The 16,295-nt window shown below is 37.2% G+C and overlaps 1 protein-coding gene across 1 annotated transcript in view; it reads right to left on the bottom strand.

Annotated features, from left to right (window-relative positions):
• Window positions 1-3,178: 3,178 nt before the first annotated feature.
• xylb (xylulokinase homolog (H. influenzae)) overlaps window positions 3,179-16,295 on the bottom strand; it is a 35,176-nt gene continuing 22,059 nt past the window's right edge. The window contains exons 18-19 of the mRNA XM_084102639.1: window positions 11,200-11,294; window positions 3,179-3,853 (exon numbers count right to left, since the gene is read on the bottom strand). Of these exons, the coding sequence (XP_083958765.1) occupies window positions 3,797-3,853; window positions 11,200-11,294 (152 nt within the window). The 3' untranslated portion in view covers window positions 3,179-3,796. The remainder of the gene's footprint in view (window positions 3,854-11,199; window positions 11,295-16,295) is intronic.

The raw sequence follows: 16,295 nt of genomic DNA, 5'->3' as shown, positions 1-16,295 counted from the left end.
TGAGAAATAGACAAAATGTGCATAAATGTCTTGTTGTGAAGCAAATGTTGGACTTGAAAACCATGAGAAGTGTCTTCAAAATAAAACAATTATAAGAAATAAGATTACTGCAGTATGTTTTACAAGAAAATACTATTTCAGTGTTTCTACTATGTTTTCATTTAATTCTAAGCAGGGTTATAATCGTTACCTAAAACTCGTCTGGAAATAAATAATAATAAAATAAAATAAATGAAACCTAAAAAAGTTCAAGTTTGAAAATTCAAACTAAATTTAACAAGATTTAACAAGATCAAAAATTGAAAATAATAAAATGAAAATAACTGCTTCAGTGGTGAACTCGCTGTATGTCTGTACTGATCACTGAGTGTGAACGCGTGTTTTTCTCTGCATGTGTTTCTGAGGCTCATTAACATGCAGCTGCTTCTGCTCATTATCATGTTAATCTCACGTCTTCACTGTTGACTTCAGCCTGAAATCATAAAAACAGATCCTGGCTCGTACACACATCACAGCCCAGCGTGAAGCTCTTTATTCACAGATCCACTCGGACACGCAGAACAGCATCAATAACTCAATCAGATCTCCACACATCAGCATCAGCATCAGCAGAATAACAGCGTTTCACACACACACAAGCTCCACCGCAGAGAGATCACCAACACGTCACACACACTCACTGATCGTTTATATCAGCCCAAAATTGAACATGAAGATGGATATATACAGTCAAACCAAAAATTATTCAGACACCAGATATCATTTTTGATATTGTTTCACTAGTGTAATCAGGACACTATAGTTCATTTCTGTAAGTGAGAAGAGCAGAATAAAGTAAACTGTGACATATTATACCCAAAAATCCTTCATACAGTGACTAAATTTATACAAATGTGGGACCAAAAATGATTCGGACACTTTGAGCTGATCATGTTTTCCTGAAGTGTGTTTTGTCTTTAATTGCTAATGCTCTTTTTACACACAGACTGAACACAATGAAGCATTGCTTGGTGATTGGTTGAGCTAAACTGGTATTATCTAATTGTGTAGTTAAATTTAACAGCTGACAGATATTCAACATAATTCATGTGTGAGACAGTCTAACAGAAGGACGGACAAAACCAGTCAAATATCAACTGAGTTCTGCTCATATTTTAGTACCATTTTCTAAACTATAGCGAATAAACTGTGATAATGTGAGAAATGTTGAAGGTGTCTGAATAAATGTGTGTTTGACTGTAACTCACTTTTATGCTATATAGTAAATCTCAACTGCTTGATTCTTTATATCATCGCAAAATGTAACTATATCACCGTCCAGCTCTACCGCAACTATGAAGATATTAAGATGTTCTAAACACTAACATCATGATTTTCTGTAACGCTGCTGTGAAACGGATATAATCGGACAGGTCTGAGTGACGGTGTTCCAGCATTAGTCCGGGTGTTAAAGGTCAAACCTTCCTCAGATCTGTGTGACCCTAAACGCTGCGGGACAGTGTGACCCCTGTAGAACACACCATCTGTGTCCCTGCACTCAGACATTACACACACAACTGATGATCTTCACAACTGCAGGAGGACAGTGAGCTGTTCAAACGTGTACTTTAGTCAAATATGAAAAATATGCTCTAAGAATGTTCGTTTTCTAGGTTATGCGAACATTCCGTTTTGTCGTTCTTCAAACACTGTTGGAATGTTACTTTTAAATGTTCTCTGAACATTCCGAAACTAGTAACATTTAAAAATGTAAAGTCCTCCTGTGGTGCAAATCCAGCTTTTAATGTAGTTTATGTGTCTATGTGGTGTTTTTAATATGCTTTAACACAAACCATGTGTAAATTCATAAGTCGACTCCATTGCTGAGTATTTCCTCCTTAAAACTGCAGTGAACCAAAGACAGTCTCAAAAACACGCTTTGAAATCGCTGGTGTTTCTGACGTCAGATCAACGTGTGATCGTCAACCAGTGGATCTCTGAGCTGAGTGAGTGAGTGGAGGCGGGGCTCATTTGCATATTCATAGAACCACGAATACTAAATGAGGCGAGGGTGTCGAGTTACATTCAAGATATTTTAAGGAATTTTGAAGGAAAAAACTTTTAAATATGTCATTTTGGGGATCAAAGGTAGGTTTTAAGGGAAAAAATGATTGAATACAGGAGGACTTTAAAACAACATCCAACTAAATAGTTCCATGAATGATGTATAAATAAATAATGTTTTTGTGCTAAGGTTTTTAGAGTATTATAAAGACCAGATATTTAATGTTACTGAAAGAACGTTTGTTCCTCACTGTGAGAGAACGTCGGCAGTGAGCTGAGGATCTTCTTAATGCAGATGAAAGACAGAAACAGAAGTACATGGCTGTTGATTTGAGGACTCATGTTCATCTGACGGTGTGTGTGTGTGTTGTTGAGTGTCTCAGTGTGGAAGCGTTTGATCAGATCTTCACGGATGCATTCGTCACTTCTGCATCTTTGAAGTTCAGCATCTTTGTTCGTGCGGTTGCAGCTCGTGTTGTTTGACATGAATATACGCCAGTGTACGAGACGTGTCAAAACCACAGCAGATCCGAGTCTCCACAAACTCTGTCACGCTCAATCAACTCCTAATTCAGAAGGAAAAGATTCACTGATTGTGGAAATATAAATGTTACACATTTTTCATTTGTTAAATCCACAGACATACAGTATGATCATCTGGAGCTTCAAAAGTCCAGAAGGAGCACGAATCAACATTAAAGTCACCATGAAATCAAACTGGAATATTGCAGTGTTTTTTCCTAAGTGATTTATCCATGCATTACACATCATTATTATTATTATTTTTAATCATGTTTCTGGTAATCTTGAATCAGAATAACTTCATCTCTTCTCTAATCTGATGACGAGGGCGGGGCTAGAACCTGTCACTCACATGAGATCCGCCAATAGCAAACCACAACCGTCCAATCAATTCCTCACAGACAAAATCAAGCCCCGCCCACATCTGTTCTCGTTCCAGAAGCGTTTCACTCGGAGATACGGAACAATATGGCTATTCCTACCAGATCACATGATCAAGATAACCACAAAACTGGAAGAAAATGACATTAACATGTGCAAAGTTCACCATAATAACATCTTCTGGTCTTTGAGTTCCTTGTTCTCGCAGAGATAAATCCAGCCAAACACACGTGAACATCCTCCAACAGTCTTTTATTATGACATCAAGTCCCTTTACAGAAGCTCATGAACATGTGTGTCTGCTCTGATCACATGATTCACACGTTTATCGCCAGAATGAAGGTTTATTAAGGAATATGGAAGATCACATAGTCGAGCTGCTGGTAACTGAACTCAACTCTTGCATAATTGATGAAGTTTGAACTGAGTTGAGCAGAATAATGACACTATTGTCTTCTGCTTTATACATGAAACTGAGTTAGTGTTGCAAAATTAATCACTTATGAAACTGTTATTGTCCTGTTTATTACTGTGAAGCTGCTCTGAAACTCTGTATTGTATAAAGCGCTACACAAATAAAGCGGTTCTCGTGATTTCTCCTTTGTGGAACGTTTCAAACCTTTTCAATGTTGTTAGACTCATTTATTTTACACAGTCGGTTAAATGTTTTAATTAGTTAAAGTGTTAATGCATTACTACAAAAATCTGTCATTGCAATTTATGTTAATAGTCTGACATCCTTCATTTGTTATGCAATTATGAAATAATTTGAGTAAATCATATTTGAATAGTTGTATAATCTAACTGTATTGTAGACGTGGTGTATTAATAAAAGTGTGTGTTTCTGAGTTCACAGCAGAAGTTGATCTTCCAGCGCAGTGTATCTGAGCAGCAGCGGCGCATAAACCTGCAAACACAGAAAACACACGTCACACACACACACTCAACACACACCATCCAGAGCTTCAGCATCTGACCTCTCAATAACACTAAAGATTAATGCATTTGTGTTTTGCTCTCTCTCTCTGAGGTTAAGATGATGACGTCCACATCCAGCTCATATTTCTGTGATATCTAAAGTTGAATGAATAGTAATTATTCTTGTTCTTTTTATTATTATAAGCATAATTATTCTATTTAAGTTGAATGATTATTTATTATTATTATTATTAATATTATTATCCTTTAAAACATTTATAATTATATATATATATAATTTTTAATAATTATATGTATATTTACCATATTCATGATTATTTATCTTTTTTTTTATAGTTATTATTGTATATAACCTTTATGATTATTACTATAATTATTTTATAATGATACTAATAATTATTATTTTTGTACTTATGTTTAATTATTTTTTTTCTCTATTATTATTTTTAATTTCATTTATTTATTGATATGTTATTAACACTTTTGGGCATTGAATCAAACACAAACTGATTTATAATCAGCTTTTCTCTTCCGTCACATTCACATGCGTGACGCCTGCAGTGCTGTCTATGTAGGGCGCCGCAGACTCTTCACTACACAGGGATCCAGCTGACTTTATATCCCACTGAAGTGTGTCTGGATCAATACTAGACAAGTACAACGACTGGAAATAAAATGATCATCAGGATTTATGATCCATCAGATGATGGAGAAGAGCACTGGTCGTGTCGTGCGCTCAGGAAGGGTTTGTTAGATCGTCTCCATCATGTTTTCTCCCTCGGAAAATTGCTTTCCGGCCCTTGACATGATCCATTGATTTTGTGTGCGGGCAGGAGTGTGTGTGACATGTCAACAGCATTAACACGACAGTGTGACGCAACTGAGGATGAGGAGGTTTACAGTTCAAGAGCAGAGAATATTCCTGAGTCAGCACAAACTCTGAAGGTCACAGCAGAATCAGCGCTTCTGTAACACACAATCTTAATAAACAACAGCACTTTATATATTTGTATTTGTTTTCTTTCAGCGCTTTATATACGGACACTAAAACATTTTGGGGTCAGTAAGATTTTTTATTAATTAATACTTTTATTCAGCAAGGTGACAGTAAAGACATTTATTATGTTACAAAAGATTCTATTTTAATTAAATGCTGTTCTTTTGAACTTTCTATTCATCAAAGAATCCTGAATAAATGTATCAGTTTCTACACGGTTTTCAACACTGATGATAATCATAAATGTTTCTTGAGCATCAAATCATCATATTAGAGTGATTTCTGAAGGATCATGTGACTCTGAAGACTGGAGTAATGATGCTGAAAATTCAGCTTTGATCACAGGAATAAATTACAGTTTAACACGTTCACGTAAAAAACAGCTGTTTTAAAGTGTAAACATATTTTTACAAAAATTGCCAGTATTTTTGATTAATTAAATGCAGCGTCAGTGAGCAAGAAGAAGCATTACAACTTTTGAACATTAATTGTGATGGGCATCATATGAGCTAATAATCAGGACTAAGAACTGATTCAAATTAAGAATCGATCTCGTGAATCAATTCTGTTGACAGACTCTCAGGAATCATCCGTCTCGCAGTTTAACAAGGCAAGGCTAGTTTATTTATATGCCACATTTCATACACTATGGCAATTCAAAGTGCTTTACACAGAGAGGAATAAAAATAATCACTAAATAAAAGCAGTTTTTTGAAAAACAAGTAAATGTAACAGCACACGTTTCTTTTTTTAAACGCATTATTGTTCAAAGCAATCATTTCCCCGTATGAGCCTCGCAAGCAGAGCGACTTCATCTGTTTCTGCTGCTTTAGGGCACACACACACACACACACACACACACACACACACACATCCGCGTGATTGATTCCTCTCTGCCGATCTGATGTTTCCCACCGATCAGAACTGACACGATCCCACCGGAGTTTGAAGAGATACAGCTCAAACTATCAGAGATGCACTTACAAATACAAGGAACTGAACAAAAGGACGTGTGGGGAAGAAAAATAATAATAAAAATACAGCAATTTCTGCTTTTAAAGAAAAGCAAGTTACTGCAAGATTTTCACAATAATTCACCTGAATAAAATGATAAATATCACATTGAAAGGACACTAAAGGTCATTAAAGGGGTGGTATAATGCCCTTTTCAGAGTGTGTGTGTGAAGTTTCAGCTCAAAATACCCCTCAGATATTTTTATAGCATGTTAAAATTGTCACTTTTTGAGGGTGAGCAAAAACGCACCGTTTTTGTGTCTGTCCCTTTAAATGCAAATGAGCTGCTGCTCCCGGCACAGAGGGCGGAGCTTTAACAGCTCGTGTCCTTTTACCTCACACACACATGCACTGAAAATTTCTAAACTTTTAGCCTTTTATGTTCAAACCGGAGTCAGACAATGATGGAGAGACTCAAGAAGTGACAACATGTAGAAGCAACAGGACATTTCTGAAGGGTTAGTTGATGAATTTATGAAGCTTATGTGTAGTTATCTTCTAGTCATTGATTAGCATATTCTGTCTTGATAATCTATAAATCGTGTTCTGGGGGCGGGGTTTATGTAAATTCTAGGGTTTGTGATGTCACTAACCCGGGAGGAATGTGGTGTAGTCTCTACCAGCCGTTTGTTGTAGTCCTTAAAAAGCAATTTCTTTAAAAGCAAATATCTCCCTTTGCTTTGAACTTTGAGCGTCGTAACTTTGCAGATGTTGTTTATGCTCAAACAGCAACATTACACACTAACTAAAGTTAGAAAAGTCAAATCATAATCAACCACCCCTTTAAAGTCAACATGAAATCAACATTAACTTGTAATTAATTCATGTTCCTGGTCTTACTGTAAATGATTCGCCAGTCACATTATTCTAAAAAAAAATCTTTCATCATAATCTCTGAAACAATTTTGCATTTTGGCTGATGTCACTTCAGTTGTTTTTATGAATTATTGGTTAATGGGTAACACTTTACACTGAGGTTAACTTTAATTAACTGCACTAAACATGAACAAAACTAAAGTAGGCTATGTGTTAACCTTGCTCAGTTCATTTCAACATTTACTAATAAAATCCTAAGTTGTATTTGTTAACATTGCTGTATTTTTAGACTTCCAGTCTTTCATATTCTGCCCTATTTTCCTGCAAATATTCGGCTTAGGAAAATAATTGGCTGTCAATGTCATTTCATGTTGACTTAAAAAAGTAATCTAACCATTAGTAGCATTTACTGAAGTGTGAAAACAGAAAAAAGAAAACAAAGAGACACAACTCCAGCTCTTCTTAAGGAATGAGATACATAAGCGATATTGGAGATATAATCAAGGCCCATTTGATTTGAATATGAAGTTGATGTAGGCGCTTCAGGTCAGAGCGAGTTATTACGGTTATAATAATCCAGAGCCCTGAGCACGACACACGCTAATATAATCAAAAGCATATCTGTAATTCATGTTCCTCGAGCTACTCCACACATTCGATGGATCCCGTTTCAGTCACAGGGAAATATGCTTTGGTGAATTCATTATTAGGAGATGAAGGGAATTTTTACATGACAGCGATATATTAGAAAGGATAAAGTTTTTAAAAATCTTTGTGTTCAGACAAAACGATCCCCGTTCACACGGATCCACGGAAACGACTGAAATCGCTGTATTCTGCTATCAGGCCAGTAGATGGCGATGTCACTTTGTAAAGAAACTGCGCACCTATTGACTGAAGAACACGTCACACGCGTGTGCATGACGTCACCGTTTTCACAAATTTGCATGTTTGTAGATTACGGTAACGGTACGGTGTTCAAAAACTTGCCATTTGAAACCCGTTTTCAAAACGCAGTTGTCATGTAAATGAACGGACAAAATGCATCAAATGTTTTCCGTTTTTCGATGAAAACGGTGTTGTGTAAACGACCCATAAAAAGGCTCATAATTGGCTAATCAAAATTATAACATATTAAGTCATAAATACAAATACAAATTCATGACTTATGACATAAGTCATAACTATGAGATAAAAAGTGACAATATTTTTTGACAAATGTCAAAAATAGAATATACATAGTCATAATTACAATAAAAAGTGAAAAAGTCAATTATGAGATTAAAAGTCAATTATGAGAAAAGTTAAATTGAGGCTTTTTTTTTACTTTTTATGTCATAATCTTTACTTTTTATACACACTTTCAACTTTTTAATATAGGTTCAACTCTTAATATACGTCAAAATTATGACATAAAAAGTTATAATTAAGATAAAAGTAGAAATTATGACAAACTAAGTCATAATTTATGACATAAAAAGTCAAATAGAAAAAAGAAAAAAAAGGAGAAAAGATAAATTAAGGCATTTAATTTCATTATTCAGTCACAATTTTACTTTTTCTAACATAATTTCGACTTTTTATTTCATAATTATGATTTAGAAAAAGTCCAAATTATAACAAAAGCAAACTATGAGACAGAAGTAAATTATGAAAAAAGTTAAAAATTCATAATTTCAACTTTGTATCACAATTTTGACTTTTTATCTCCTAATCATGTCTTAGTATGTCATAATGTCAAGTTTTAATAACATATTTGTGATAATTGTGATTTTTGTGTCATAATTATGATTTACCAAAGCATGTTTTTTTCCTCATGTGGTGGAAAAGGGCTTCCATACATTTCACATGCAAAAGTGACTAAACAGTTTTGGAAGTTAGAATATGTTGCATTATAGTACATTGAACTTTTTATGGAAATTTCCATATATTTCACTTTGTTTCAGGATATTAATATGTCAAAGACGTTAACAGAGTAATTTATCTAAAAATTATAATTCTGTCATCACTTACTTACTTAATATGACTTTATTTCATTTGTGTCGAGCTCCACCAGAACAGAACAGCACGACTCTCTCTCTCTTTACTGCTAGTCTTCTGAAGTCCAAGGCTTTCAGTGGACAACGGCTTCAGTTCAGTGTGCTTTTACTCGTGCAATATAACACACAGCTCACATATAGATGACTTTATTCACATTCTGCTCAACATCTCCTTTGTGTTCTGCAAAAGAATGTCTGATCTCTAATACACATATTCAACCTTCAGCAACAGCATTCAGAAAGAAAAACAGATCGTAATGTTTCCTGTTGAGCTGTCAAAGCCAAACTCATGCATAGTAATGAGGTTTAAGCCTGTCACCTCATTCACAGAGCATGATGGGAAATTTTTGTTCAATTTGCCTTTTGTTAAATAGAGCCGTCAATCTTAGCTGTAATCGGGAAGGTAGTTAAAACGCTTCTGACAAGTTAACTGGACCACCAAAAAACAAAATATAATATAATTGGTTCATAATAACAAATCATACTTGTACTTTGACATGTTAATATCCAGAAACAAAGTGAAATGTATGGAAATTTCCATAAAAAAGTTCACTGTACTTTGCAACATGTTCTGTCTTCCAGAACTCAAAACTTCCTCCCCTTTATCTATTATTAAATAGAATAACTAATTCAAACATAATTATTTAAATAATATACTTATAATAAAATTACTTGAATAATTTAAATATAATTATAAGCATTTTATAATAAATGCATACGTTTAAATGCATTTAATAAATACATTAAAATGCAATAAATATATAAATAAATAAACTATTTAAATACATTTAAATGCATTTCAACAAATTACATTTTCAATTAAATTAAATAAATACATTTAAATGCAATAAATATTTAAATTCATTAAATTCAATATTAAATGCATTTCAACAAATTACTTTAATAAATTCAAATGCATTCAAGAAATAAATGTAAATGCAATAAATTAATGATTAAATAATTAAATAAACAAACACACACACACACACACACACACACACACACACACACACACACACACACACACACACACACACATATATACAATATAAACCGTTAAAAATTATATTCGGGTGAACTTCAATTCTCTTGACTTCTGTTGTTCAGGATCATGTTAACACGACATCGATGCATCAGTCTTATATTTTCTGTTAAGTATGAGAGCTTTATTATTTTCCTCCTGCGGGTTCATGAAGTCTAATAGTGTTTGTAAAGCTTTATAAGATCCAGCGCTCAATGAAAGAGTCCTTATCTACAGTCAGCGCTGTTCGGCTCGTCCCGGACTGACCCTGCTGAACGAGCAGAGAGGAGAGCATGTCATTTCCTACACAACCCGTCTCTCTAAACGAGAAGAAGCGCTTAATGAAGACGCAGTGACTCATAACGCAGAGTTCAGCGGGTAAAAACACAGGAGACGCAGCGTGAAGAGGTCACAGTGACTCCAGTTTCACTAATAACAGCAGATAGTTCAGGTCAGGACTCAACAATAAAGAGACACTGTTACTATTATATATGTGGATTTAAAGAGGTTGCTGTTTGAGCATGAAGAAGTTCTTCTCTATATCAGTGTCAGTGTTCCTGAACCCCTGAAACGCCTCCATTGTAGTCTTGAGTTTCTTCCGGGAACGAACACGTCACAATATTCCTCATTATAATAATTCATGCGCAGAATAAAGGGGCGGGGCCTGGTTGAGTGAGTTAGTAGTGTGTTAAACTGGTGGTTATGGAAAGGGGCGGGACATTTCCCAAACACACTCGAAGCGCTCGACCAATCACAACACACTGCTCCAGCCGACCAATCAGAGCACAGTGTGCTTTTCAGAAGGAGGGGCTTCATAGAGACAGGAAGTAAACAGAGCGTTACTGACAGACTGGGAAGAGAGGAGCCGCAACAATGGAGAATATGAGGAGAATAATCAACATTCAAGCAGGAAAACCTGTTCTAGTATACATTACAGTTTTTCTACATCACAGAAAAACTAAGCGATTCATTTACCTTGAACATGTGCAATAACATCATCAGTGTGAGATTTAGTCAAAATTGAGACTGTTTTGTGATAGTCTTTAGTTAGAAAGAGCCATGAATCATAAATAAATCACGATAAACCACAAAAATGTTTATGAATTTATCAACTATCAATTCATAAACTCTATTTTGCTGTAAAAAGCAGACATGCAGTGATGGAGTTACCCTAAAGCTGCATATTTTCCAGCTAATATATGTTAAAAACCTACGAATTTTAAATTGTGTTTTTGTTTGCGAGACGTCCACATCTTTCACTGCCTTATATCTGAATCAGTTCACAAATGACTTCACAGAATCGAAAGATTCTGAAAGCGATGAAAATGCTGCTGTAATGCAAGAGCACAGTGTGAATGCTCCTGAAGAGAAAGACTGTGAAGTGTGTGTGTGTGTGTGTGTGTGTGTGTGTGTGTGTGTGTGTGTACCTCAAGAGCTCCTGGTTCGGGTCTCACGGCCAGCTGTGGATCCGGAGCGCTTCGGGTCGTCTCGGAGAACGATTGTCCTGTTTCTGCCATCAGGCCTGAGGAACACAGTCACCGTCACTGAACACACTCCATCACTGAACACACACCGTCACTGAACACACACCGTCACTGAACACACTCCATCACTGAACACACTCCATCACTGAACACACACCGTCACTGAACACACACCGTCACTGAACACACTCCATCACTGAACACACACCATCACTGAACACACACCGTCACTGAACACACTCCATCACTGAACACACTCCATCACTGAACACACACCATCACTGAACACACACCGTCACTGAACACACTCCATCACTGAACACACACCATCACTGAACACACACCGTCACTGAACACACTCCATTACTGAACACACACCGTCACTGAACACACACCGTCACTGAACACACTCCATCACTGAACACACACCATCACTGAACACACACCGTCACTGAACACACTCCATCACCATCACTGAACACACACCGTCACTGAACACACTCCATCACTGAACACACACCATCACTGAACACACACCGTCACTGAACACACACCGTCACTGAACACACTCCATCACCATCACTGAACACACTCCATCACTGAACACACACCGTCACTGAACACACTCCATCACCATCACTGAACACACTCCATCACTGAACACACACCGTCACTGAACACACTCCATCACCATCACTGAACACACACCGTCACTGAACACACTCCATCACTGAACACACACCATCACTGAACACACACCGTCACTGAACACACACCGTCACTGAACACACTCCATCACCATCACTGAACACACACCATCACTGAACACACACCGTCACTGAACACACTCCATCACCATCACTGAACACACACCGTCACTGAACACACTCCATCACTGAACACACACCATCACTGAACACACACCGTCACTGAACACACACCGTCACTGAACACACTCCATCACCATCACTGAACACACTAGGGCTGGGAATCACTGGGTACTTCACGATACGATACGATACGCGATACATTGTTCACGATACCGATAATATCACGATATGGCGATACTGCGATAATCGATATATTATCAGTAATAACTCACAATATATCATGTTTTAAGAAATAAAAAGATTTTTTTTTTAATTAGGAAAATGAATCTCCATTTCGTTTTTGGATGAAACACAATAACAAAAACAACTTGTGTCTTATCAGTTGCAACAAAACAGTCACAGACACTATTTTCGTTTTGCTGCAGATGATTTTTTTCACTCGGGAGAAATCGAGTGGAATCGGTGATGCTCGCATGGTCGCGGCTCGTAGCGTGTGAGAGGAATTACAAGCCGAGCCGAGCACGTTACAAGCACCTCCCGACACTTTTTAAACATGTTTTTTCACCAGCTGTCCCCTATTGCCAAATCATACACAACCACGTCGATGGGGCTATACCTCAGTGGCAGCAACCATACAGCGTGCGCATACACTGTCACTGTCACACACACACACACACACACACACGCTTTTCTCTCTCTCTCCCATTCACAACATGACGGTTTAGCGCGAAAGCCCACGTGATTGCTGCCGGCTCGGGATAAAATTCATGCAGGACAGTCGTGCCTTGTACCAGCTCGATACTTGGCAAGAGCGCATCGAGAATCGATCGCGGGAGAAAATATCGCGAGATATCGCCATATCGATATTTTGGCGCACCCCTAGAACACACACCATCATTCTGCCATCAGGCTTGAGGAACACAGTCACCGTCACTGAACACACTCCATCACTGAACACACACCGTCACTGAACACACTCCATCACTGAACACACACCGTCACTGAACACACTCCATCACTGAACACACACCGTCACTGAACACACTCCATCACTGAACACACACCGTCACTGAACACACTCCATCACTGAACACACACCGTCACTGAACACACTCCATCACTGAACACACACCGTCACTGAACACACACCATCACCATCACTGAACACACTCCATCACTGAACACACACCATCACCATCACTGAACACACACCATCACTGAACACACACCATCACCATCACTGAACACACTCCATCACCGTCACTGAACACACTCCATCACTGAACACACACCATCACTGAACACACACCATCACTGAACACACACCATCACTGAACACACACCATCACTGAACACACACCATCACTGAACATACACCATCACCGTCACTGAACACACTCCATCACTGAACACACACCGTCACTGAACACACACCATCACCATCACTGAACACACACCATCACTGAACACACACCGTCACTGAACACACACCATCACTGAACACACACCATCACTGAACACACACCATCACCGTCACTGAACACACACCATCACTGAACACACACCATCACTGAACACACACCATCACCGTCACTGAACACACTCCATCACTGAACACACACCATCACTGAACACACACCATCACTGAACACACACCATCACTGAACACACACCATCACTGAACATACACCATCACTGAACACACTCCATCACTGAACACACACCGTCACTGAACACACACCGTCACTGAACACACACCATCACCATCACTGAACACACACCATCACTGAACACACACCGTCACTGAACACACACCATCACCATCACTGAACACACACCATCAAACACTGAGGAGTGAATGACAGGATCACACTGGGCCTTTAATGGAATAGTATAAATTACAATCCAAATTTCATTCATTTTATGGAATAGAGCAGCTCAGACAAAAACTAACTAACTAAATATATACAACATTTATGGTGCTTTTTTATCCTTATTTTAGAGATTTTAACTATAAATCACAATAAGGAATAGAGCAACTCAGAAAAAACGAACTAACAAACGAACTAAATAACTAAATAAATAAACTTTGCTTTTTGTCCTAACTATAAATCACAATCTAATTTTAATTTTAAGGAATAGAACAGATCAGACTAATACAATAACACTTTTATGGTGTTTTTTATCCTTATTTTATATATTTTAACTATAAATCATGATCCAAATTTCATTTTATGAAATAGAGCAATCAGAAAAATTAAATAATTGAAATAAATAAATAGGCATACAACTTTTACAGAGCTTTTTTTTTGTCCTTTTTAGAGCTTTTAACTATAATCCCCATCTAAATTCACCCTCTAAATTCATACAAAGAAAGTGTTCATGAAGTTTGCAATCTATATTTCACTTCTATTACCAGTTCATTTGTAAATATCACAAAAGCACGTTCTCAAGTTTTCATGTTGCCTGGAGAAAACCATCATTTTCCAGTCGTTTCATATAATTAATAGCCGCTACTTTTTCCACTGGGAAACTTGATTGATATAAAAGAAAAAGCACTTTATATCTGAAATCAAAAATGTGTGACAAATAAAATCTGTGGTTTCATGACATGTTGTCCAAATCAAACATGAAAAGGTCTGTCACACAATATTTTTTATTTCATTTTTGTTGGGTATGATGATAATCAACATCTTTCAGACCCACAGTGATATTCATCTGATGTCTTCACGACACAATGCTCAGACTCAGTGAATCTCAGGCATTATGGCACTGAGAAGAGCAGAATAATGAGAGGAGCCATGAAGGCCTGATACCGCGACTTCATCTGAAAGGATTATTGAGCCGAGTGATTTGCTTACGAGAGGATGCAATGAACCGTATCCGGGAGACGGGCGTCCATATGATGTCATGTGATATTAGAGGCAAGAGTTGCTTATTAAATCATAGACAAAAGCAAACAGACTCAAAATAAGGACCAGCACATCTTACAAAGCATCGCATCACTGACCTTTCGCAGGAGTGGACGGATCTATCGGCATAATAGGCCTGAACTCACACTCACACACACACACACACACACACAGGCGGTCAGTGTGTTAAAGATGCCACAGTGTGTAACGGTTTCTCAGAAGTTGCTTCATCTCGTGTGAAAGACTAATGAGGCTTTAGAGCAACTAACACAGTTTCTCTTTCGGCTCGCAGTCGTTGCGTCATCATCTGAGACACTGTACGTACGGTACACTCCATGCTCAATGCACACCAGATTACATCTGAGTTTCATATGTCAGATTTCAGACACTTTATCTCAGCAGACAAGACTTGAAAAAAGTGATTAAGCTTCAAAAACTCACAATCATGTGAATACAACAATATAACATAATATTGTGCACTTTGAAACTTTTGATTATGTTATTTTAAATATTATATTAAATCACATAATTAAAATAAAATGGATTTAAATTATGTAATTGTAATAAAATTAAATAAATAAAATTATTTGAATTTTATTATTTGAATTTTATTATTATAATACATTAAAAAAAGAATAAATAAATGCATTTATTCAAACAAACTTACAGTGAGGAAAATAAGTATTTGAACACCCTGCTATTTTGCAAGTTCTCCCACTTAGAAATCATGGAGGTGTCTGAAATTGTCATCGTAGGTGCATGTCCACTGTGAGAGACATAATCTAAAAAAAAAAAATCCAGAAATCACAATATATGATTTTTTAACTATTTATTTGTATGATACAGCTGCAAATAAGTATTTGAACACCTGTCTATCAGCTAGAATTCTGACCCTCAAAGACCTGTTAGTCTGCCTTTAAAATGTCCACCTCCACTCCATTTATTATCCTAAATTAGATGCACCTGTTTGAGGTCGTTAGCTGCATAAAGACACCTGTCCACCCCATACAATCAGTAAGAATCCAACTACTAACATGGCCAAGACCAAAGAGCTGTCCAAAGACACTAGAGACAAAATTGTACACCTCCACAAGGCTGGAAAGGGCTACGGGGAAATTGCCAAGCAGCTTGGTGAAAAAAGGTCCACTGATGGAGCAATCATTAGAAAATGGAAGAAGCTAAACATGACTGTCAATCTCCCTCGGACTGGGGCTCCATGCAAGATCTCACCTCGTGGGGTCTCAATGATCCTAAGAAAGGTGAGAAATCAGCCCAGAACTACACGGGAGGAGCTGGT

The sequence above is a fragment of the Abramis brama genome (assembly GCF_963993115.1).
Source record: "Abramis brama genome assembly, chromosome: 24".
Taxonomy (NCBI): domain Eukaryota; kingdom Metazoa; phylum Chordata; class Actinopteri; order Cypriniformes; family Leuciscidae; genus Abramis; species Abramis brama.
This window is presented reverse-complemented; position numbering and strand designations above follow the sequence as displayed.